The 23,889-nt window shown below is 50.3% G+C and overlaps 1 protein-coding gene across 6 annotated transcripts in view; it reads right to left on the bottom strand.

Annotated features, from left to right (window-relative positions):
* The window catches only part of FLT4 (fms related receptor tyrosine kinase 4), a 47,698-nt gene that overhangs the window by 5,379 nt on the left and 18,430 nt on the right, over positions 1-23,889 (bottom strand). For 3 of the 6 annotated variants that reach the window (XM_090151016.1, XM_090151017.1, XM_090151020.1), the window contains exons 3-29: positions 22,143-22,417; positions 18,327-18,439; positions 17,309-17,471; positions 16,955-17,094; positions 16,159-16,327; positions 15,963-16,080; positions 14,813-14,964; positions 13,911-14,073; positions 12,480-12,624; positions 10,975-11,083; positions 9,932-10,291; positions 9,572-9,718; positions 8,799-8,930; positions 8,444-8,550; positions 8,041-8,176; positions 7,369-7,473; positions 5,824-5,937; positions 5,514-5,602; positions 5,070-5,217; positions 4,552-4,646; positions 3,968-4,090; positions 3,554-3,665; positions 3,092-3,191; positions 2,532-2,637; positions 1,479-1,618; positions 886-1,009; positions 16-101 (exon numbers count right to left, since the gene is read on the bottom strand). In XM_090151016.1, the coding sequence (XP_090007142.1) occupies positions 16-101; positions 886-1,009; positions 1,479-1,618; positions 2,532-2,637; positions 3,092-3,191; positions 3,554-3,665; positions 3,968-4,090; positions 4,552-4,646; positions 5,070-5,217; positions 5,514-5,602; positions 5,824-5,937; positions 7,369-7,473; positions 8,041-8,176; positions 8,444-8,550; positions 8,799-8,930; positions 9,572-9,718; positions 9,932-10,291; positions 10,975-11,083; positions 12,480-12,624; positions 13,911-14,073; positions 14,813-14,964; positions 15,963-16,080; positions 16,159-16,327; positions 16,955-17,094; positions 17,309-17,471; positions 18,327-18,439; positions 22,143-22,417 (3,771 nt within the window). The remainder of the gene's footprint in view (positions 1-15; positions 102-885; positions 1,010-1,478; positions 1,619-2,531; positions 2,638-3,091; positions 3,192-3,553; positions 3,666-3,967; positions 4,091-4,551; positions 4,647-5,069; positions 5,218-5,513; positions 5,603-5,823; positions 5,938-7,368; positions 7,474-8,040; positions 8,177-8,443; positions 8,551-8,798; positions 8,931-9,571; positions 9,719-9,931; positions 10,292-10,974; positions 11,084-12,479; positions 12,625-13,910; positions 14,074-14,812; positions 14,965-15,962; positions 16,081-16,158; positions 16,328-16,954; positions 17,095-17,308; positions 17,472-18,326; positions 18,440-22,142; positions 22,418-23,889) is intronic. The other 3 variants (XM_031598292.2, XM_090151018.1, XM_090151019.1) reach the window with 3 other exon arrangements.

Genomic DNA, 23,889 nt, shown 5'->3' with positions numbered 1-23,889 from the left:
AGACTTAAGGAATACCTGAATCCACCTTCTTTTCTGTGTCGGTTTTCTATCCTCTCAAATTCCTCAGATGCCAGAACCATCCCACTGTCTGTCTGATTGTCCTGCAAGGAAGCAACAGGAGTTATCAGTAATATCCCTGTCGACTAATCAGACAGGGAAGGGAGGAGGAATCATTCAGGAGATGAGATCATGTCTACCTGTGATAGGAAAAACAGAAGTATGGGCATTTTCAGCAAGAAGTTGGACGTGCATGGTGCATGCTGGTGATATTATTAGGTGCCTTTTTAAAAACAGCACATCCAAAGGTAGGATTTGTGTGTGCAGCTCAGTGTTACTTTTGGGAAAAACAGAGTGCGCCCTGTCTGGAAGATGTATTACCATGAAATCTGTGAGAGGTGAGATTTTCCTCAGAGACGACTGGTAGTGACTTAAGTTCTGCCACCACAGGAGATATAAGAACCAGACCAGTTTGCAGAGGTCAGGAGGGCTCCTGCTGCATACTGTGGTGTGACAGCACAGAGGAGCTCCAGGACAAGCACTCTGGATTTATCTAGTCATAGCTGAATTTCAGTATGCTTAACCAGGCTATGTTTACAGATTTGAGAAGGGTGAAAAGCAGACTCTTCTCTGAGATCTTTTACAGACCTGGCTTGCAGGTCTAAACCTCCCTATTTCACAGTCAGAAGAGCTGTGTTGTAGAAAAACTCCTATGTGCCAGGTGGGGAAATGAATGTACGTAGGACTGGACAGACTGAACAGGAATGGTACAGACAGGCTGACATTAGATAGAAGTGATCTTCCTCCCATGACCTTAACAGCAAACATGTCAGGAAACAGCAGAACATTTCTTTGCCCCCTGCTCAACCCCACTCAGATGCCACTCACCGGGTGTGCCTTGTACATTGTATGTGTCATGGGAAACTCTTCGAATGTCTTTATCCTGGATGAACACCTGATCTGATTTCCTCCCGTCAAACAGCCAGGGAACGAGACGCAGTTGTAATACCTACTGACAGAAGCGCATGGTATTCAGTAAAACCAACAGAGCCAATGTCCTGAACAAACAGGAGCTGAACTCAACTTCCTGTCCCTGCAATCATAGTGTGCGGGGACGTAGGTGGCTGTGGGTAGGAAGGTGGTGTCAGCTTAGGCCTCGTGTCCCTTACTCCTACAGTGGGGAGCAGACGGGGTGATGGCCATGATGACTTTGGTGGGCTGTGATTCTCTGACAGTGGAGCTGGAATCAGGAGGAGGAATGTCATAGGCTCAAACATCAAGGGCTGCTGTGCACCAGTACAGGAAAGTAATTTTGCTTTTATAAGCAAGATGCTATGGCCTAAGTGCTTGGATCACACCTGATCAACTGGGATTTTTCCAACCTCTTGCTACTGGGCTCTCCCCATATACCTCAGGCTCCCTTACAGCTCAGGCCAGTGGCTGCTGCTGGGCTCCTTCAGCCCTTTTTAGAGGGGATTCACCTTGCTGCTAGGCTGTGGCAACGTATCCTCATGTCAAAGTCCTCTTCATCTGAATTTTGCTGAGCAGAGGAAGGCACCTGGGAGAAACCATCATCTTCTGAGCTGTGAGAATCATTCAGTGGGATGTAATCCTTCCCTTCCTGCTAGGAAGAACAGTGAGTGGCTTTACAAGAAGGGGAGGCCTTTCCTGCAACAAAGGGCTCTACAAACAGAAGCTGATAGAGCTGGACAGGAACATTTCTATTATGTCTCTTGTTTCTCTCAAGCAAAATATTTGTCTAGAGATTTCTGTACCCTGTTATGGGGCAGCAAGTGCTGCAGTTGCACAGAGGTGTGTGAGCAGGAAAACAACTCAGTCCGGCAGTACCTATAGTTCTCCAGCCAACATGGACAGAGCACTGTACTCTGTGGGAACAAACAACTGGTTTAGTTTTGCCTCTGCTGGGATACAGTGCTGAAAGGTTAACATCAGAGGGATAGGATGTGACAGTACTCATTTTTAAGCATTTAGTAATCTTCTGAAATGGAACATCCAGAAAAAAATTCAAAGCAGTGCTGCACACTCATCACAGCTAAAAGTGCTGGTGAGCTGCTGCATGGTGGTGATTAGTAAGAGTTTCTGAGAATTATGTATATCTGATTTCTGTAATGGAACAGTTATTTGGTTCGTATGACCCTGACATTTAGATCTGAAGATAGAGTTTCAGAAGCCCTGGTGAAATCCTGGTTTTCATTATGCAGCCATGTGGGAGGCAGGAGTGCCAGAGCCTTGAGTCAGCTGAAACATTTCAAATAATCATCTGGAGATTAGAGTGGAAATACCAGAGTGACGACTGAGAGGACACTTGCACTGCAAGGTTTGGAACTGTATTAGAATGCATTGAGAAGGCTACTGCAGAATTGTTATCTCCAGCACCCCTGAATGACAGACCTGGAGACACCGTGTTAATCCTTGGCCTTCACAAAGGCTTTGCATTAGCTAGGGAGTCAGAGGAGGACACAGTGTGGGAGCTAGCTGTCCAGAACTGAAGAGAGACACAGAGAGGTTTTCACCTGTTGGACGTTTTCCTGAAGAAGGTTCCCCAGTATCTCCACCAGGTCCGAGAAAGTTGGTCTCTCCTTGGGATCACCATGCCAGCAGCTCAGCATTATGCGGTAACTGCCAAGAAGAGGTGATGGTTTTATATCACAGAAATCCCCTTCTACTCCACTCTGCAGCTTCAACTCATGCGGTTTCTGCTGGAACAGAGTGTACCTGCACTGTGAAGAAAAGCTTGGTACCCGACATATTGGGCACAGACCCCATGGACCTACTAGAAGGAGGTTGTGTATTCATTGTGTATTGAATACAACTGCAAGCTCAGACCGAGCCAATTTAGATACTTCAGCTACCCTCAAGAGTGGGAAAGGATACTACTCATTTGCAAAGCCATCTGAATGTGGTTATGCAAAAAAATTGGTGCCCCTAGATAGTTCTGTCCTGCACTTGAACCCATCTGGAATACCCTCCAGGCAGCCATCAGGAGAGGAGAGGTTGTCTCTTCCCAATACTGGATGAAAAGTCTGTGCATCTTGCCTGCCCTGCCCTGAGATCCATGAGGTTTCTGACTCACATTTCTGCAGTAGCGTACTCTGGAGCTCTCATCCTGGTACCGTCTTTGAGCCTCTGGCAGAACTCCTCGTTGATCTGGACTCCAGGATATGGAGATGCCCCTAAAAGAGGTTTGAAGAAGGGTGGGAACATGAAGTGTGCCATCAGAAAACAATCCTTGTCCTGAGACAATGACTTCCTCCTAAAACGCGTGGGATGTGCGGTCACTTCTGACACACAACCCACATCAATTCTGTCCAAGACAGGTTCTTCCGCCTCAGTAAAGAGAAAGCTGCCTCCTATCACCCTGTTCGTTTGCAGACATGGCCTCTGTATTTCTTTTGCCCACACTGATGTTTTTCCCATCACTCCTCAGACATGCTGCAGAGACAAGGGCCTCATGCGCAGACTCATCCAATGAGCTACTAGGTAGGACAAAAGCCCCTGCCTGCCCCAGCGGCACGTGCCCCTCATTAGTGCTCACCCAGTGAGAAGATTTCCCAGAGGAGGACCCCAAAGGACCAGACATCGCTCTGGGTAGTGTAGACCTTGTCAAAGATGCTCTCTGGAGCCATCCACTTCAGTGGGAGACGGGCCTGCAGGAGGAAGAGGCGAGGCAAAACTGTTCGTTCAAGAACCAGAGACAATAGCCCTGAACCTCTCTCCATGGAGGAGTGGAGGTTTGGTGAGGCCAGATGGAAGGATGAAGACACTGGAAGAGTATAAAGATAGAGGAGTGCTGATGGGCTGAGCAGCAGAAGGAAAGAGAAATCTAGTGGTTGTGGAGGACCACACCTCCATCATCAGACCAATGGTCCTTGGTGCCAGCCACACAAATGATTCCACTCCTGCCTTTTTCTATTTTCCTTGGTTAGTCCATCCCCAAGATGGTACTCACACTGCCTTTCCTGACATAGTCAGGGTCCTTGTAGATGTCTCGGGCCAAGCCAAAGTCACAGATCTTTACCACATTGTTCTCTGACAGCAGGATGTTGCGAGCTGCTAGATCTCTGTGGATGCACTGAAGGAACATGAAGAGGAAGAGGTAAAATCAGAGGGACAGGAGCTGCCATCATAAAGTGCAGAGCATTCCCTTCCCCTATTCTTCTCTTGCTAACCTGAGCTGTAATGGGGAAACTGGGAAGGTGAGGAAGAACTAAAAGTAAGATTTTTAAAGGAGATAAATAAGGAGATGACAGAATGCAATACAGCCAAGTTTCCATCTTTGTATGTCTGTAACTAAACTGCCCTGCACTTAAAGCCCTGTGTGCAGGGTTTTGTAGTAATAAATCACAAAATGAGCTCACAAATTGGTATGTGAAACTGGAAACAGCCAGTCAAAGAGACTGGTTATCCATGGGAGCCTGTATACATACATACACACATTCTCTGTGGCTCTGTGATTACAACAACAGACCACACCAGGCCATCTCCAGTTAGGCACACAAAAGAAGAACAGAGGATGGGAAGGGGTGTGCTCACCTTTCGGGATGCCAGAAACTCCATGCCACGTGCTACCTGGAAGCTGTAGCAGATCAAGTCTTCCATTGTCAGGGGACTTTGCCACAAGTCATCCACTGTTCAGAAGTACAAAAACATGGTTAGACATTGAGTTGTCTTCTGTCTTCCTTGCCTCTCTCTACAACTGCAGGATACAGACAGCTCCTGAGTGAGATACAATTAGATAGCCCTGTAGGACTAGAAGGGACTCTGAAAGTCAGATCATTATTCCTGCCCTAGGGAGGACCCACTGAGGAACCCCTTCAGTTCATCTTTCTTTAAGCTAAAAAAAATCTGAAGTAACTTAATTATTCCTTTAGGGTTTTTAAAATCCATTACGAGAAACAACAGATGAATATAATAGCCCTGTTGAGGGAATTTCCACACAAGTGGAGAGATCAGCTCTGTGGATGGGTCCCTGCTGCCCACTGCTGTGCTCTAGTCCATTCCCCAGTTTAAGCAAGACTGGCATTTTCTTGGCAAGCCAGGTGAGGTATTACCTTCCTGAATTGGCTGTGCTGTCTGGCTCTTGTGCATCAGAAAGCGGTTGAAGATCGCACTGTCACTAGTGCCAGACCGACTCCTTCTGTCTGCTCTCACTGCCTCCACAATGGACTGGACCTGAATACGCAGCCTGGGTGACTTCTCCTGGCAAGAAGACCAAAACAAAAACCTCAGCAGGCAACACACACTGCAGCCCCTGCACCCATGAACTGCACAGTCTTGTCCTGCTCTTAGACAGTAATTCTGGCCTGGAAGCATCTGTCGTCCTCTGCAGAAGGACATTTCTTCCCTGATGTTGCATGGGAACCAGTATCACTGCGTAAAGCTGACAGACTGCTACACAGAGGGTGTCTTCGCCTCATTGGTAGATTACGTTTCTGAATGCATGTCTTCCCTCCCTAACCATGGAGCAATTCCTAGGGACAAAGGAGGTTACTTACCCTGTAAGGACTGAATCCTTCCCGCTTGGTCCGCAGGTAATTGGAGAGGTTGCCATACTTGCAGAACTCAACGATCACCATGAGTGGACCTAATGAGAAGAAACCAAAGGCCAGGGGAAGAGATAAGGATTTGGAATAGTCAGAATTTTCCCTAACTCACATTAGATCAGCCTTGCTGAGATGTGGCACTAGGGCTAGGCACACACATCCCACGTGCCCCCGCAGTCACATACATGGCCAGAAGAAATGGCACAGGGGGTGAGCAGTGATGTCTGGGAGCAGGCTCAGCCTGTTGCCCTGTGATATTTACCATTGGGTTTGGTACAGGCACCCAGCAAATTCACCACGTTGAGGTGGTTCCCAATATGAATGAGGATTTTCAGCTCTGACATCAGTGCCTTGTGTTCACTTGCAGTAGCTCCCTCTGGAAACAAACAAACCACATCATGGCGATGCCTCCTCACAGCTTTTTCTCTCCCCCTTCCACCCTCTCTTAGCACAGTAATAATGTGAGTCTTGCTGGAGATTGCAATCCCAAAGCCTTGGTACATTTTGTTACTGCTTATTTCCAAATTAAATGGCAGAGCCTTGTCTGTAAGGCTGTAACGCAGGAGCAGGGATCCAAAGCAAGAACACAAGCTGCATCCAACACATTTTTCCTTCTGATAGCAGTGCAGGGAAAAAGATCACTTGAGGCTTATATACAGATGCACACGTTTGAATCTCTGCCCTTTTAGCCTCCAAGCAGGAATAACGAGCTGTAGAACTGTTTGAAGGAAAATTAGAAACAAAAAGGCATTTGAGTCTTTTGATCGTGACTGAAGGCAGGACTGCCTCAGCTCAAACCCAGAAGGCCTTTTTATAATTCCTTTCCAACAGCAAGCACGGGGTTGTGCTCCTGCCAGCTCTCACTGCATTTTCTCTCTGAGTGCCTAATTCACACCAATTCTTGCTCCTATATTTTACCCTCAAGGTGCATTCTCTGGTTTTATGAGTATTTTTCATACCTTCCTGTATATATTTTACTGTACTTGGGAGTTTGTAAATTTAGTCTGACAAAGAGAGAAGCATCTTCCTGAGCTGCAGCTGAAGAGCCAGGTAAGAGTCATGCCTCAAAGGGCTGTAAAACAACCTTGTATGGTCAGGCTTCCCTCTGCTACTGCTCTGCAGATCACCTGTACACCTGCAGTGTAAGTACTGCTGAGCCACACCATGATTCAGTTTCTATATACAGGCCACTGCTGACCATGAACTGCCTTGATGTTTTCTTGGTGCTGAATTACAGGATAATGTTTTGGATGCCTGTTCAAAAGCAGAGCTATGTTTAAAATCTCACTCTGGACTGATCAGAGCTGCAGCATGCTTCCCTACCCAGCTGAATGTTGCCCATAAATGTGAAACACATGAACGTTTAGAAGAAGGCAATTAGGAGCAACACATCCTGTAGTAGCTTACCAGAGAGGGTCTCTGGATTCTTGTTCATCCATTGAGACAGATCTCACTCTTTGCCTTTGCAGACAGCTAAATTACCTTGAAAGCTGAGTTCCCCATGTCCCTGCTCTACCACTTGCCTCCCAGTGCAGTTGAGTGAGGCTAAAGCACCCCTGAGGGAAGGCCATGAGGATCATCTGTGTTGAGGCCAAGAAGCCATAAATTAAAAGATTGGCACCAGCTCCTCTCCCCTTGCTTGATGCTGGCTCAGGCAGAAGCACCCAGGAGTGCTTGTGGGAGATAAGGCATTTGCTAAGGCTCTAGAAAATATTTTATGCAAAAGGGCAATTGTTTACAAGGTAGGCTTTCCTTGGCATCCTTTGCATCCGCATGAACTGCGTATTCTACTAGGCTGTCTACATACCTTTCAGCATTTTGACTGCTACAGTTTCACAGCTGTTACTTTTATTGATCCCAAATGCTGAAGCTTCCACCACCTTCCCAAAAGCTCCATGACCCAGGACTTTACCTATGAGCAAAGAGAAAGGCACTGTGAAGGAATGCAGGTGCAGCATGGAGAATGGGGCAAAAAACAAAAGACCTTAGAGGAAACCATGGGAAGAAGAAAGAAAGAGTCATAGAGGAAAAGGAAGGAGTGCAGTATGTGCCCTACCCAGGTGGCTGCTTGCTTTGGTGGTGAGAATAAGAGAAAGGATGAAGGGAGGAACTGAGACAGAGCTGGCATGGACAAAGTGGAGGAAGGAAATGGCCCTGCTGTGGTGAGGGGCTGTTTGTTGCCCTCAAAAAGAACAAGTTGAAAAGGAAAATATGTTGCCTTGCAGCAGGACAGGGCTAATGTCACTGCTCTGTGCCTCAGAGGCAGTCTGCAGCCCTTATAACCCTCCCAGACAGAGGGAAGAGATGGCAGGTAGGTGTCACAGAGAGAGGACATCCTATCTTGGTCCTGAACTCAAGGTATCTCCTGTGAATTGGCCTTTTTTGCCCTGATTATTTAAGAAATCTGGAGGGTGAGTTCCAAGGGCTGGTGGGAAGCCCTTCATGCAGCACTTGGTGGCAGGGGTGGGGCTCAGCTCACCCAGGCGCAGGCGGTCTCGTGGGAATTCCCACTTGCTGGAATCATAGGGCAGGTACTCGCACTGCTCCTCCAAGGGCACCTCGCCAGGGTCCATGATGATGGAGAGGTAGCCAGTCTTGATGTCTGCGTGGGCAGGCTGCAGGAATCACCCAACACAGAGGGTGAGAAGGTGCCTCCTTTGCTTGCCTCAACCTGCTTTCGCCAGGCAAAGGCTGTTCCACGTCCCCATCTTTACTAGAGCCCTTACATGCCCCATCCTTGGTTGACTGTCAGAGCGCTTGGAGCACTACTGAGTGACCTGCTTTCAGCAGATGCTATCACATAGCCCCACACTACAGCAATAGGGCTGCCCCAAGGCCCTCTGAGCCCCCTCCTCTGCCCCAGAATGGACACAACCACATACTCTTTTGATGTTACAGAAGATGAGGATAAGGAGGATCCAGAAGAAAACAGCGATGACCCCAGTCCCAATCAGGATGACAATCTCCACGTTGGTCTTGTCATCAGAGCCTGTGGGATGGGAGGGAAATTGCAGTTTGAGAAAAGCCTTGGCTGTTTCTTGGGACCTGCTTCATGATGTGGGGAGACCAAGGAACTGCGGGTTGACATTCTCCAAACAAAATGTGCTCTGGACTACAGATGCTCTCAGAGCTTTCCCTGCTACCCTGACCCTGGCATCACAGAAAAGAGGCATGGGACCTCAGACACACTCCTACTTGGACGCTTTTATCCCTAACGTGTGTTGTGTCTCCTGGTACCTTCTACAGAGACGCTAGCCGAGGAGTTCACACAGCCCTTAGCATTGCAGACGCTGCACAGGTAGAGCCCAGCATCCTCCTCCCTCACTCTCTGAATGCTCAGCCTCTGATTGAAGTCTGCCAGATCGATTCCTGTAAGGCAAGGAAGGTTAAGGTGGTTACTCATAAGGAAAGGGGATTGAACTCATTCAGGCAAAAAATAAGGCTCCTATTTTTTGGCCAGTTCATTTTAGATGGCAGAATTAAATTGCTCCAGCTCTCCTCTGTGGCTTATGGCTCCAAAACTACCCTGGAAGGGCCTTCCTCAGGCAGCATACGGAAGGAACAAAACCCCATAGACAAGGTTGGACTGGGAACAGTTCCTGGGCAGTCCAGCTAGTGCATCAAGCTCTGCTTCACCTCCAGGACCTGCTCCTTTCCCTCTGCCATGTGCCTAGATCTTTCCCATATTCCTTCCATGGGATCTGGGTCAGTCCCTGCATTAGCAGAGATGCCCAGCACTGAGCTGAGTGCAAGAAGAAAAAACATGCAGCTCTCCTTGCTGTCCACCTGAATGTACATGTGCACACAATGTTGGTCCAGACCCCAGGGCACAGGCTTGTCCAGTGAGAGCACGTCAAACCAGGGCAGAACATGATTAAAACCAGAATTCAGGCAATTCAGAGAATAGGCACCTTTGCCCAGGCACAGCAACTCCCAGCACCCAGCAGCATTCAGCTCTCTGTTCACCAGACATGATGCCTTGCCTTTGTTCCATCCCCGGCCCATTGTACCTGACACTTCTTCCACCAGTTTCTCATCTTTGTACCAGCTGATGTCAGGAACGTGGTTGCCATCCACCTTACAGCGCATCTCTATGGAGTCGCTGACGTTCACCCAAATGTCTGTCAGGTTCTGCTTGAGGCGGGGGATCTCCAGGGCTGGAGGAGCAGCACAAAACGGATTGATCAAAAGAATATCTGCATTCGTGGGGGACTTTGGGTCTCTAACCCTTGCTGGAGGGTGTCTTGGGACCCAGGTGCCTTTGCCACCGTGAGTTTAGCTTGCACGGCTTCCCCCAGGGATGGATGGGAAGCTGATTGCAGCAAGAGTACCAGCAGCAAGTCACTCCCACCTGCCCTGCTGACTCTCACCCTGCACAGAGATGTATTTCTTGTGGCAGTGTTTCTCCCGGGTCTTCCTGTTCTGCACCTCACACACGTAGTCTCCCTCCTCGCCCAGGGAGATGTTGGGGATAGTGAGCAGTAAGGTGGCATCATTGGAGTCAGGCTGAAAGCGCAGCTCGCCCTGCATCTTGGTTGCATAGTGGTGGACGTTCTTGCAGTCCAGCACCAGGGGGTTGCCCTCCTCATCATGGAGCTTGGAGAGGTTCAGCCGATACCACTGCAGATTCTCATAGGTGTAGTTGTCTGCATTGCAGCTCAGCTGTAGGTCCTGCCCCTCTATGGGCTCTTCTGAGGGCTGGGATTCGATCTCAAATCCATCTGGAATGGCTTTTGGGAAGGAAATGAACATGTGGGTGAGTTTTCTTGGCTCAGTGCTAGATACAATTAAATTCCCTCCTCAGTCTCAGCTCTCTAAGACCTCACTGTCCTCAGCCAGGGTAAATGAAAACCACCCTGGAGCCTGTAGCATGCAAGTTGCGAGCAACCGACAGCTGCAGCTGAGCAAGGTGCTAAGGGCTGTGCTGAAGACTCAGGGTCAAATTAAGACGGGTCACAAGTGAAACAAGTCTATGAGATCTGAATGTAGCTGTTCTCACCTCACCCTGCCGGGCTCTGGCTTCTACAAACCCAGCTTTCTTCCACCACCAAAATCCATCATGGGCCATGCCAAGGGCTGGGGCCAGAAGGACCCTGCCTGGGAGCGGAGCTGGCAGTGCCACTAGAGGATGCTCTTGGACCAGGCACATCCCCAGCCCAGCATGCTGGCTGGGCCAGCAGGACCTTTGACAGACACACCAGCTTATCTCCAGGTCTGTCTGCACCATCTGCCGCCAGAACTTCAAGCTTTTGCCACTCAGCAGAAATCTAGGGCAGCCCTGCTTTCCTGATGGCTTCCTGGTCACTGTTTAAGGTGCGATGTATGAATGATGGCATCTGGCAGATCTAGGGGCTGCCTGTTTCAGGCAAAGAGCCCAGGTGACACTGGCAGAGGGGATGTCCCCAGTACTCACTTGTCACGTAGAAGTAAATCAAGCGCTCATCGCGACCCACTTTGTTAGAGGCAATACATTTGTACATGGCTGAGACGTTGGCCTCCTGGATGGCCAGCTTGCTGACTGTCTGGTGGGAGAAGAGAGCGGCAGAAGAAGTTAGGAAGGGTGAGAGAGAAAAGTAGGCTTGGTGCTGCTCTCTGGCAGACAGCCCTGTGCACTGAGACGACTGCTCCGTGGGCTCAGATGACCGCTAGCACTCCTTTTACCCATAAGTGGAAATCAGACTCATGAAAGCATCCCAGCTTCATTCTATTACCTTCTCCCTTTAAATTCCAAGTGTACATAGACGTGATCCTAAAAGCTTTCTCATCTCTCCTTCCAGCAAGACTTGTCTAAGACTGGGCACGCAGCCTGGTTGCTGCCCTGGGAGCACGACTGCAGGAGATGCTGCCTCCAAAGGAGCCAGGAAAGGCAGCTGGGGAGCTAGGCTGCCCTCCTCCCAGCTCACACCGCACACACGTGAGCTGCCAAGGGTGTTCCAAGCACTCCCCTTAGAGGAGATCTGCAGCTTGAAGCATGGGTTTCTTCTCCCTACCAGTTAAATGGCAAGGTAATTACATGCAAAGATCCTTCTAATGAGGCAATGTTTAAAAATGCAAAAAAAATCGAACCCCTACAGGGAAACGACTTTGTCTTTACTATTCATCCCATACACTTTGGGATGCATTTCAATTCTAAGTGGCAATATATTAGCTTGTGTTAATCAGAAGGAACATTCATTCATTCAGTGCATATTCATTACAGCTGAAGTGACCTAATTACCAACAGTTTTGAATGCTGCCTTTCCTATTTCTTGTGGATATTCAATACAGCTGAAGTGACCCTACTGGTGGTGCTTCTGCGTGCTGCCTTCCTGCCTTCTTGGGGATTTTCCCTCCAATCTGTGCTGTTACATTTGTGCTGGGATTTCTGTTTGACATCATCCTGCACTGTACACATGGTGGCTCAATCTGGCCTTCACCAGAGGGAGATGATAAGAGAAGAAAGTCAGAAAGGAGGAAAGGGAGAGAAAGCAGATCCCTGCCTTTCCTTTTGGCTGCTCAGGGAGGAGCAGCATCTGCCCCTGCCACCCCCTTGGCAGTGTGACGAACTTCTGGCTGTGCCGGGGAACGGGAAGTGCCTTTGGAGGTGTGTAGGAAAACAGGAAGTGACTTTCGGAAGCTGGGGCCCATTTGTTTGTTCTGCATCCCTCTGCAAACAGCCAGTGCCCAGCACCAGCAGGAACAGGAACTGCAGTGCAGCACAGGGCACAGACCTTGCAGCTACCAGAAAGAAACGGGCAATGAGAAGTGCCCAGCTGCCTGCAGGTCATGCACTGCAACAAGAGAGGGATGTTCCTTGCAGTGCAATTGGTACCAGCTTTTCTGCACAATCACTCCCAGGCTGGTTTTGCTGCCCGATCCCAAATGGGATCCCTGTTTCCCACTCTCTGCTCCAAGACAGGTTTGGGGCTATGGCCTCACCTTGTTCCGTCCCTCCACGAACTCCACCCAGGTGTCAATGCTCTCAATGGGGTTCACTGCGTCCTGCTGTGACACATCTTTCCAGTCCTTGCATTCAGGCATGCGATCTCGCTGATGGCGCCTTGCTGCCCGGTGCCTGCTATTGCTAAGCCAGCACGAGGAGAGAGATGGAGAGAGGGTCAGTGGCGAAGAAGGCAACAAAACTGACTTCGTGTCTGAGAACTGATGCTCCTAGCCTCTGACTGCAAAAATTCTTGGGATGCTGGGTTATGTAGCACTAATGTGCTTTAGAAGGGTGGTCTGCAATCACTAATGAAGCAAACATGATCTATATATGTGAAAACCGAAGTAGGAAACAGATACTCGTGCCCCAGGCAGTGTCTTCACCCCCAGGCCTGTGTTTTCATTCACTATTAAAGATGGAGAAAAGGAGTGAAAACTGTGTGTGTGTGTGATATCCCCAAAGAACATGGTGGCACCTCTTTGGAGTTGATGATGGCAACCGGGAAGAAGAGCCCAAATCTGCCAAAGACCTGCGATGTTGTAGCCTGCAGGATGCTCCTGAAATGCAGGTGGAGCAGGGAGAAGGGAGAGCCCAAAATCCAGGGTGGCAGAGGCAGGGGGAAGCTGAACACCTAGCTCAGGGGTAAGGACATGTTCTGGCAGTGCCGGCAGAGCGCTTGGCGGGGCGAGCACACTGGTGAGCTATGTAAACAACAGGAAGCCAGAAAGAAGCCTCCTGCATCCTCTGGAGCTCTGCTAGGCAGAAACACGGTGGCCTTGGGAGACAGTGACCATAATTCACGGGCCTCTCTGCTTCCTGACAGGGCCATGGTGCACTCGCATGCAATGGAGAGCACTTTGGTGTCCCAAGCTTGGCAACAGCCTACACAGGGCTGCAGGACCTGGCTTCCTCCAGGCACCCTGATGTCCTCCACCCTGATTACTCTGCCTATGACTCCCCAGCATCCCTTTTCCCTCTTCCTGCAAGATCACAGCTAAAAAATGCCACTGCAGCCCTGCCTCCTGCTGCTCCCACTTCCCAGGGCACAGGCAGCAGGCACGCACCCTTCCTGCCCATCCATCCTGCCTTCACAAACACCCTCCTGGCAAACTGCCCCAGCAGTTGCCTGGCAAACTGCTGGCAGGCAGCTGGAGCTTTCCCTGCATTCAGCAGCTCTTCCCCACATGCATCAACTCTGCTCCCCTCCCTCCCAGCATTTTTGTTTTCATCCCACCAGAAGATGTAGTCCAAAAAAGCACAGGGATCTCTGGGCAGGAGCAGGGTGAGCCCCAGCTGCTGCCTCAGGGTCTCACTGAGGGGCACTCAAAACTGAGATGGGATCTGGGACACGGCCATGGTCATAAGGAGACCTCAATGTCACACTGGTGGCCTGGCAGGACATGGGCACTGGGAGAGATGGCACTTACAGGCTGCGTCGAGAGAACATCCGACAGGGCATCCATGGCCTCCATTGCCACTGGATCACCTCTGGTGCCGGGATTCCATAGACTGTGCAGGTGAGGGCCTGAGGGCTCCTCCGGGAGTAGATGCTTGGGGAAGAGGTTTCCTTCTCATGGATGCGTGGAGGAACTGCAAGCATCAGAATGACACTGTGAGTGGCCCTGGGCTTAGCTGCTGTGTCCCTAGGCCGGGCACAGCCCTCCCCAGGCTGTCTATAGAGACTGGGCACTACAGTGCTGCAGATCCCAGGGCAACTCCTAGGGAGCTCAGGCCCACAGGACAGGGCGGGTTATACTTAGGCAGATTCAAATGATGACATTTCTCCTTCCTCTGCTGGATATGGCTGTCTGGATGCTGCAGCCCCCAGCACAAGGTCACAGAGTCTGCTGGAGACAAATCTCCAAGCAGCAGTGTCCTTCTATTGCTTCTTGTGCTGGCACCTGACTTCTCCATGACAATGACCAGTTTCTGCCAGGAGAAAGCCATAGGGCACCCAGAGAACTGCTCCAGCCCCAGGCTCCACATGTGCTGCAGCCGCTCTGCTCATGAGTCTCCATCAGTTAGGATCACTCTCAGCAGCATCCTCAACAGCAGTTGGGAAACAGCCCCCTGAGCAAGGGTGTGTTCTGCTCAGAGCAGTGGAGGCAGGAACAAAACTTCAGTGTCCTGAGTTCCACTTCCATGGCACACTGCCCACACCACAAGCAACTAGCCCTGCTGTAACCAGAGCATCCCTCAGCGTTAGGCTGAAGGAGGTGATGTAGGTAGCAACTGCTTTGGGAAAGCACCAGGCACTTTGTCTCAGAGCAGCTCAAAGGCCAGGGCTATGAGCTCAGTGCTCTCCCCCTGGCCCCAGCCCCTCTCTTACCATTGACAATTAACTGGAGGCTGATGCGCTTCTCCAGCCCCACCAGCCTGTTCCTCAGAACCAGCGTGTAGGTCCCAGCATGATGCTCTGCCACATCCTTGATCTGCATTGAAGATTGAGATTGCTTGGGAATTAGCTTCCCGTCCTTGTACCTGCAGGGAGGCAGAGAGAAAATGCAGCCACGGGGAGGAAGTGTCTCACCAAAGCACGGTCCTCTCTGCAGGGACCCCTGGGCTTTCCCCAGACCTGAGTTACAGGCCTGCACACTGCTGTGAGGATGTGAGGTTGGGGGTGTCACAGATCACAGAATCACAGAATCACAGAATGACCTGGGTTGGAGGGGACCTCAAGGATCATGTAGTTCCAACCCCCCTGCCTAGCAGGGCCACCAAACATACACCTTTACTAGATCAGGTTGCCCAGAGCCTCGTCCAACCTGGTCTTGAACACCTCCAAGGACGGGGCATCCACAACATCCCTGGGCAGCCTGTTCCAGGACCTAACCACCCTCCTAGTAAAAAACTTCCCCCTAACATCCAACCTAAATCTTCCCTCTTTTAACTTAAAACCATTTCCCCGTGTCCTGCTATTATCAGCCCTTATGAAGAGTTTATTCCCCTCCTGGGAGTAAGTTCCCTTCAGATATTGAAAGGCTGCAATGAGGTCGCCCCGCAACCTTCTCTTCTCCAGGCTGAACAAACCCAACTCCCTCAGCCTGTCCTCATAGGGGAGGTGCTCCAGCCCCCTGATCATCTTCGTGGCCCTCCTCTGGACCCTTTCCAAAATCTCCATGTCTTTTTTGTACTGAGGGCTCCACACCTGAACACAGTACTCCAGATGGGGCCTCACAAGAGCACGGCTTTGCCCTGAGCAGGGCTTGTGTGCAAAGCTCCCAGCTAGCTCTGGTGGGAGTGCAGCACGATGCATTGTACAAACTGACCCTAACCAGACTTTCCCTCCTTCCCTTCCCTGCTGCTGAGCTAGGGGGAACACCCTAGGAACATGGGCAGCCCTTCCATGGATGGGAGAAGGTGACATCTGGGACAATCTTGGCCACAGATTGACCAGCAAGGAGGTTGGCCTGGTTTTCCTCCTTGGTCAGGGGAGGGAGCAGAAGAGAGGGTGGCTTGGGCCAAGAAAGGTGCGTTACCACTGGAAATCTGGTGGGGGATAAGCCACAACTTTCACCGGCAGCTTCACAGCTTCGTCTCCAGCAGTGGCTTCTATCACCGGCCCCTTCCGCCACTCCACGTTGATGAAGGGCTTTTCTGCAAGAGAACAGGTGAGTGTGGAGGGGAGTGCAAAGAGTCAGTTGCAGTTTCATGAGGGAGCAGAAGGTGTCTTACCATGCACGATGACATCGGTGCTCTCCTCCAGCATCTGGGCGCCGTTGGTGGCAGTGCATGTGTACCTGCCCAGGTCCTGCTGGCTGACATTGTGCAGGGTCAGGATGCTGGAGAGCTCTGTGTGCGTCTGCAGGGACCGGCGCTCAGATTCTATCATCGCTCGCTGCATCTGGTGGCACAGAACAGGGCATGAAAGGGATCAGAGGGATGGGGTTGTGCAGATGGGCTCCTCATATCTGCATTTCTTGCTGCTTCCTTCCAGAAAGGCATCTCCACAACTGACTGTGAAGGCAAGGAGCCTTGTGTGATGACCGACCAAAGTTGGCTAAGAGTTTAGCACTGGTTTGCTTTGATCTCTGGTCCAGCCACAGGGTAGGAGCCCTATAGGTGTGCAAACACCATAATGCCTTCAGGGAACTCCGGTGTTTCACTGTTTGCAAGAGCCAGACTCTATCACACAGAGAAAGGATCCCTTTGCAGGCTCTTAGTAACTCAAGCTGTGAGGCTGGAACAGTTCCTTTCAAACCTAGGATGTTTGGTCTGTATTTGTACTGGTGGAAGTGAAGCCAGTGTTTGCCCAAAAGTTCCTCAGAGGAATAATGCTTAAGAAGGAAAAATGCTTTCTACCAGCAGAAGGAGTCTTCTCTCTGCCTGCTTCCTGCTGCAGGAGAGAAAAGTGGAAAAGCTCTCTGAGATCACCAGAGTACAGCATGGTTAGATCCTGAAGCAGAGCCCTGCGAATGCTGCCAAGAAGAACAGAATGGGCAGGATGGGATGACTCAGAGGGCAGCAGTACCTGTTTACCAGGGTACATCCATTGGAAGCGGACACCAGAGTTGAACTCGGCCCACACTGTGCAGTTCAAGACCAGCTTCTCTCCTACTAGCAGCTCCATGGCTTTCTTGGGGTACAGCTGGATGTCATACAGTTCAATCCCTGATGCAGAGAGACAAGTAAAAGTCATTTCTGATCTATTAATTATTTGAAGCTGGGGTGTGGGTCTCAGAAAAGCAGAAAAGCAGAAAAGCATAAATATGCACCTCTGACTGTGCAGTTACAGGAGATTTGGGTATAAACTGCTGCTAAGGATACCTCAGCATGGTAAACAGCAAGACAGGGCCATAACTTCCCCACTTCCCCAGACTTTCACCTGCTATGTGGATGATGAAGAAATTAGATTTGAAGACCTTCTTGTCGATGACAGTCTCACACTGGACGAACAAGGAATCTCTGATCAGCTGAGTGGGTACTTGCATCCCCTTCTTGTTGTCCCAGAAAATGGCTTTCCTGTCGGGGTGGATGAGGGAATTTTGCTGGAAAAAACAACATTTTCCCAAGTGAAATGAGGGGATAATGGCATTCCCACCTTTCATGCTGGCTAACATCTCTGTTTTGCGGGAAGAAATGATGCAGCATTATGCTATGCTGGCCTCCCGCTCTCTCCCCCAAGGGTTTGTCATCTAGGAATCGCAGCCCCCGCTATACCCCAAGCGGCTGTATCCTGCACTGCAAGCCTCCCCATCCGCAGAGCAGGCCAGAGACTTCCAGGAATGGAAAATGATAGTGATAGCTAAGGAAACTGATGCCGATGTCCCACACATCAGCCTCACTGGGATGGGGTCTGACCTTGGGTAGTGTCCTTCCCGGGCAAGGGAAAGGCCCCTGGCCCCCAGAGTGTCCCTGGAGGGCTTTGTACAATAGTAACACTCATCCTGGAAGGATGTATTTGCATTGTAAAAAAAAAAAAAAGAAAAAAAAAAGAAAGGCATAAGCAAGCTGATAATAGAGTTGTTTTTTAGTCCTCAGCCCCAGAGCTGAAGCCTCCTTCCCTGTGGGGTTGCTTACTACCTAGGGGGTTTTCAGCTCACAGAGATCAGAGCAAGCAGGGGATGCTATGGGACCAAATCAGTCTTGTTTTGTTTCAGAGAGCCAGGGAAGAGGTGTAAAGCTGGCAGGAAACATGTGGGGTCTGCCCAAGGGAATTGGACAACACAGTCTCAACCAGCAAATAAAACGAGGAAGCCAGTGGCTTGTACTTTCCATGGAAAATGTATCTCATGCATTTTCCATTCCTGGCAATGCCTGTACTTCTCCCACTCAGGCAATTACAAATGCATAACAAATGCAACGCGTGTTGGTCTGTAGCATCCCACTGGCGGAGCTCTCACCGAGATGAGTGTGACGTTGAGGTCTGGGATGGACACAAGGCACGGCACCCAAGTGTTCTCCTTCTTGCTGATGAGGAGCGTCTCTGGCTTGTTGATAAATGGCTGTTCAAAATCTAAGGAAGGGATACAAAGAGAAGGACAACTAATCAGGAGCAAGAGGAGAAGTGGAAGGAATCAGAAGAAGGAATCAGAAGAATAGAAGGCTTTCTGGCTTTCTTTAACACACTGTGATCTTGCCAGAGGGAGTGGTGCTGGGCTGATCAGCCCCATCTGTGATGTCCACAGCAGCAAACACACCCTGAATGCAAAGAGTGCATGCCAGGTCGGCCAGCTCCTGCAATACTTGGGCAGTGCTGGAAACAACCTCCCCTTCCAGGCCCCTTCAAGGCCTGGATTTGACCCTTTGCCAAACCATTGGGTCTCCTGCTGGGCTCCACGCCTGCCCAGCTGGTGCCAGTGCAGGAGCGGCAGCAGGCAGAGCGACCTTCCAGGGCAAGGAAGTGAGCTGCAGTGCAATGGTATGCAGATGTCATCCTGCAGCCGGCAGATAAACAGATGAGCTGAGATTTCCAGGGCTGCCACTCCACTGCCTCCCAACTGTTGCAAGCACAAATATTGACAGGAAGGACAAAACCACCCTGAAATGACTTAGTGAGGCCAGGGGTGGTATGCTGTGTTTCTCCACGTGGAGCCAGCACTACAATGAAGTGCTGGCAGGACGGGCTGTCCTGTCCTGCTTAGCACACTGCATGTGTCAAACCTGACAAACCCAACTGGGGTCCATTGTGGAGGGGATTCAGTGGCAGCATGCAGAGATCTACCACAGCTCTGAGCCACTGTGCCAGGTACCAAACTGATCATAGAATCACAGACTGGCTTGGGTTGAAAGGGATTCTTTTTCCCTGCTGACAATCCCTAAAACCGACCAACTAAAATGACTGCTCAAGATGTAAGTAGTAATGATCCCCATTTGGGGATCCTGCTGCTCCAATCACATTGGCTTCAACCCATTCCAATTCAGTGCTCACACTTTTAAGCACATAAAGACATTTATGTTAATTTTTAATCTAGAAACTGTCACTTCAGTCATAGTCACGCTGCAAAGACCTACTCTACCACAGAATCAGAATCACAGAATCACAGAAATACCAAGGTTAGAAAAGACCTACAAGATCATCCAGTCCAACCATCCATCTATCACCAATAGTTCTCACTAAACCATGCCCCTCAATACAAAATGCAAACATTCCTTGAACACCTCCAGGGTCGGTGACTGCACCACCTCCCTGGGCAGCCCATTCCAGTGCCTGACCACTCTTTCAGAAAAGTAGTATTTCCTAACATCCAGCTTAAATCTCCCCTGGCGCAGCTTGTAGCCATTCCCTCTATTTCTATCACCAGTTACACGAGAGAAGAGGCCGACCCCCAGCTCCCTACAACCTCCCTTCAGGTAGTTATAGAGAACAAAAGGTGAAGTCTTTTCTTCTACAGCATGGCGGAAAGAAGCCATGCATGAGAAATGTAATGGTGAGTTCTTCATAAAAAGATGGATGCCCAGAGGATCCTTATTTCCTGGAGTCCTGGCACAGGGCTTCTTAAATCACAGGTTTGTTTCAAAGTGTGAACATGTTCCTCATTCCTTTCCCAAGCCCTGAGCACATGAAAGGGAGGAGACACACAACTGGCAGAGGTGAGAGACTACGAGGTCCCTTCCACGCTCAGAGGGCAGCCAAGAATGCACTGATTTACTGGGCAGCCCCAGCTGCCAACGAGCTCGTGATTCATGCATTAACTCTGATCCCATCACAGACTTTCTATGAGGCTGTCTTAATGGGTCAGATGGGAATAATTTAGTATCTCCTTCATTAATATATGCTAAGCCTGATGAGATGGGAGCTGTACATATCCTATTTCACTTCGATGAGGCATTCTGTATGTTTACAGCACTATCTGTAGAGGTAACAAAATACACACCAAACCAGACATGTGGGAAATGAGACACGTGTGAAGAGTTCATTTGAGAACTGAGCTACAGGTAAAAAATACAGAAGAACCTATGTTCTCAGCCAAGTACAGATATTTTGTTTCTGGCAATTCCACCAAGCTCTTAAAATGACAAATGAGGCTGGTGGATAAATCTGTGGTCTGACCATGCTGTCTCCAAACATCCCTGACACTTACATCAGCCCTTCCAAACTCTCCAGGGACAGTTTCACATTGCAGCCCAGTTCAGCAGGAACAAGCAGGGTTTTATCTGGATGTTCTGCAGTGACCACAGTTACTGTGTTCCTGGGTTTTCCTCGACATGTCCCTTCTTTTGCCTGGAAAGTCTGTCCAGGAGGATCTGAGTTTTCCTGGCTGGTTGATAGCCATAAGAGGCTACAGCCTGATTGGAATGAGTATGAGCACATCCTGAGTAGCCATGTGCAAAGCAATGCTACAAGGTGTTGCCTGGATTTGTTGCACACAAGCTGTACGCAGGCGCTGTGAGTCCCATGCACCCTGACAGCTTGGAATTTATTGCCCCTAAGCTCCATCACACATGCACACTGCTGCTCTCTGCTAAACAGAACCATTACCGAGCTGTAGATGAGGCCAAAGGTGAGAAGAGGTGAACAAGGGGACAAAGTGGCATTTGCTGGATCTCACATCCACGCCTGACTGTTCCAGGTTTGAAATCCAAAATTTTACAAAGGGAAATCCACACCCACAGCCAAAGCAGGCTCTCGCAGAAGCACACCTTGCATGTAAGCCTGTAAGGCTGTACTTTCAGCTGTGTGCCTAAGCAGCTCTCTCCCTTCTTCCTGATACAAGGCTCAAGAGCAACCGAATATCCCTGTCCAACTCACAGACGCCTCCTCCCAACATTCCTGAGACCCAGAGAAGCTCTGTTCTTCTCTAGGATGGGCAGCAGCACCCACGTGAAGAGGAGGCAATTGCCCAGACAGACCCCAATTCCTGTTCAGCAGCTGCCCAGCTTTTTCTGATTTGCCTCTACATTTTTCTCTGCACAGTTGCAGAGGTAAATTTGGCTTTGCCCTGGGACTTCTGAAAAATGTATCTTGTATGTCATGACCTGCCTGGCTCGTGACAACTGCACCAACTCTAAGAAATGGGGGCGGAAAGAGAAATAGCTTGGCCAACTGCTTCCAGGGGACAGCGCTCGTTTATCTTGCTGGATCCTGCCGCATGTGGTGGGGGGACAGCACAGGGGGACCCCTAGGGAACAGGGAAAGCTGAGAATGGGCCCCTGCAGCCCCTTGCTGCACTGAGGTCGCAGCTCCAAGCTTGGCTGACAGCCCTTTCCCTCCAAAACACACCTCATAATGCTGCCCGCATGGCAGCCCCTGTGCAGACCGCATGTGGGGCAGTGGCTCCGAGGAGGCTGCACACAATGGGTCTGTGCTGCTCCTCCTTTCTGCTTTATGGAGCATTATCATTCCTTGCCCTGTTCTGCCTCTAGCATCTCTGAGAGCCCCCTCAGCTGCCCAGAAGCTAAATCCTGTGCTTTTTTTAGCGTCAGAGCATCTCTGAGACTCGACTCTCGCTCCTTAAATTCCTACATTCCAGCCCTGCTGGAGCGATGCCCCCAGGCCGGGACATAATTGAATCCCAGGTGCTGCTGCCATCCCCCAGAAATGGACAGATATTGCTTCCTGCATGAGGAGCAGCCCTTGGTCCTTTCCCCAAGCCTGCAGCCCTGGGGACTGGGAGGGGATGTGGGGGGCACGTCAAGATCTTTAATCTGTCTGATTTTGTGCTGGTGCACGTAGTCCAGCCCCCTGCCCTCCACCCACCTCACCATACGGCTCTTACCTCTCACAAAGACATAGGAGCTGACCGCTGTGGTGCCCTCGATTTTGGCATCAATGTACTTGTAATAGCAGCGGTAGTAACCCGTGTCATTGGCCTGGCTCTCTGTCAGCAGCAGCACTTTGCAGTAGGGCTTTGTGCCCGTCCCCTCGCAGTCCTCTTCCCGGATTGCCCGGCTCCCACTGGGCGCTGCTGAGGCCATGAATTCCATCTCCTTCTCCTTCCCACTGGGGTCCACCTTGCCCCCAGGCCACGACCACTCCAAGGGATGCTGGCCTCTGGAAATGGGCAAAAAGGAGAATGAGCTTTGGGGCAATTAGAGTGAACACAGTGGAGGTTTTACAACCCATTGCTCCCCTCCCACGTACACGCATGACCCTGCACATGTCCCAAATAGCCTCAGCTCTCAGGCTGGGGCATGGAGGAACAGCCCTCTTCCGCTGAGGGAAACAGGTGCAAGGAGAAGGCAAGCAGCTTCCCTAATCACCCAGCAAGCAGAGGCCAGTCCCATTCCCCAGGTCACATCCTGGGCATGCCAGGCTGTCAGATATCACTCCCTCCCAAGTAGGACTTCGTCCTACTGCTGTTGGTGCCAGGACAGGGAGCCATATAAGGTCCTGAGGGAAAGAACCCATTTATTCTCTATTCCCCCTTGTTATTAAAAGAGTTCAGAGCTATTAAGAATGCACACAGACATGATGAGTTCCCCTGGCTCAGCACAGCTGCTGGCTGGGACCTGTGTGATGAACAGAGTGGGAAGGAGAATGAGGAAAGAAGAGCCGATTGGAGAGAAAACAAGAGAAAAGCAGGAAAGAGTCAGGGATAGAGAAGACACCTCCAGCTCAAGCATGCGTGTGTGTATTTATATATAGCCAAGGATGCCCAGCATGGGAAGCGTATGCACACACACACACACACACACTGGCACCCTACCACAGCTTGCTCTGACTGCTCTTGTTTACTACTAACAAACCAAGCTTTTATGCCATGCTGGAAGTTTCCTTCCGTGAAATCAGAGCCCCTTTAAGAGCACAGCACAATCCACACTTGAATGTTTGCCAGCGTAGCCGAAAGTCACTGAAAAATGTGCAAGAGATGGGAAAAAAGAAGACATCTCAAGAGACAGCTAGGGGGCAAAAATGGCTTTTTGTCAGCACTGCTTGTGCTATTAGGGGATACTGGGGTCACCTCTTACGCCATTTGGGAATAGGCAGACGGGGCAGGCAGCTCCTCAGCCTGGGGATCCTTGGAGCAGGGCTGGGGCAGATGCTTCTGAGCACTGCCAAATCACAGCAGGATCCACAGCGGGATCCTGACTGCAAGGGACAGCGTGGCCCTTGCTGCTGCAGCCATACACCCACTGCACCAGGCACAGAGAAGTATCTGGCCCCAGGCAGAGCTGAGAGCTCAAACTCCCAACTGAGCAAAAGAGCCCCAAAGCCCATTGCGTTTGCTCAGGCATTTTTGGCACTCGGTGTGCAGCAGGGTAATTGTACAAGTCTCCAGTGTTTCCTCTTTCTGTTTGTTTACCCGCTGGATTTTCACGCATTATCAGACCCACTTGTTTTATTAACCATCGAGGCCAGCAGTAGCTGAGTGACACATATTTATATAAACATGGATGGGCCAGTGCAAACAGCCCTGACAACCAGCCTGTAGGCTGAACTAAAACATTCCTTGCATCATTTGCTGCTTGACCAGACCCAGCGGGGACACAGAAGGTAAAGGCATTAATGTGAGTCCAAGTTGG

Source organism: Phasianus colchicus, chromosome 15, assembly GCF_987193195.1.
Source record: "Phasianus colchicus chromosome 15, bPhaCol1.hap1.1, whole genome shotgun sequence".
NCBI lineage: Eukaryota > Metazoa > Chordata > Aves > Galliformes > Phasianidae > Phasianus > Phasianus colchicus.
Note: the sequence above shows the minus strand (reverse complement) of the source record. Positions and strands in the feature narration are given on the sequence as shown.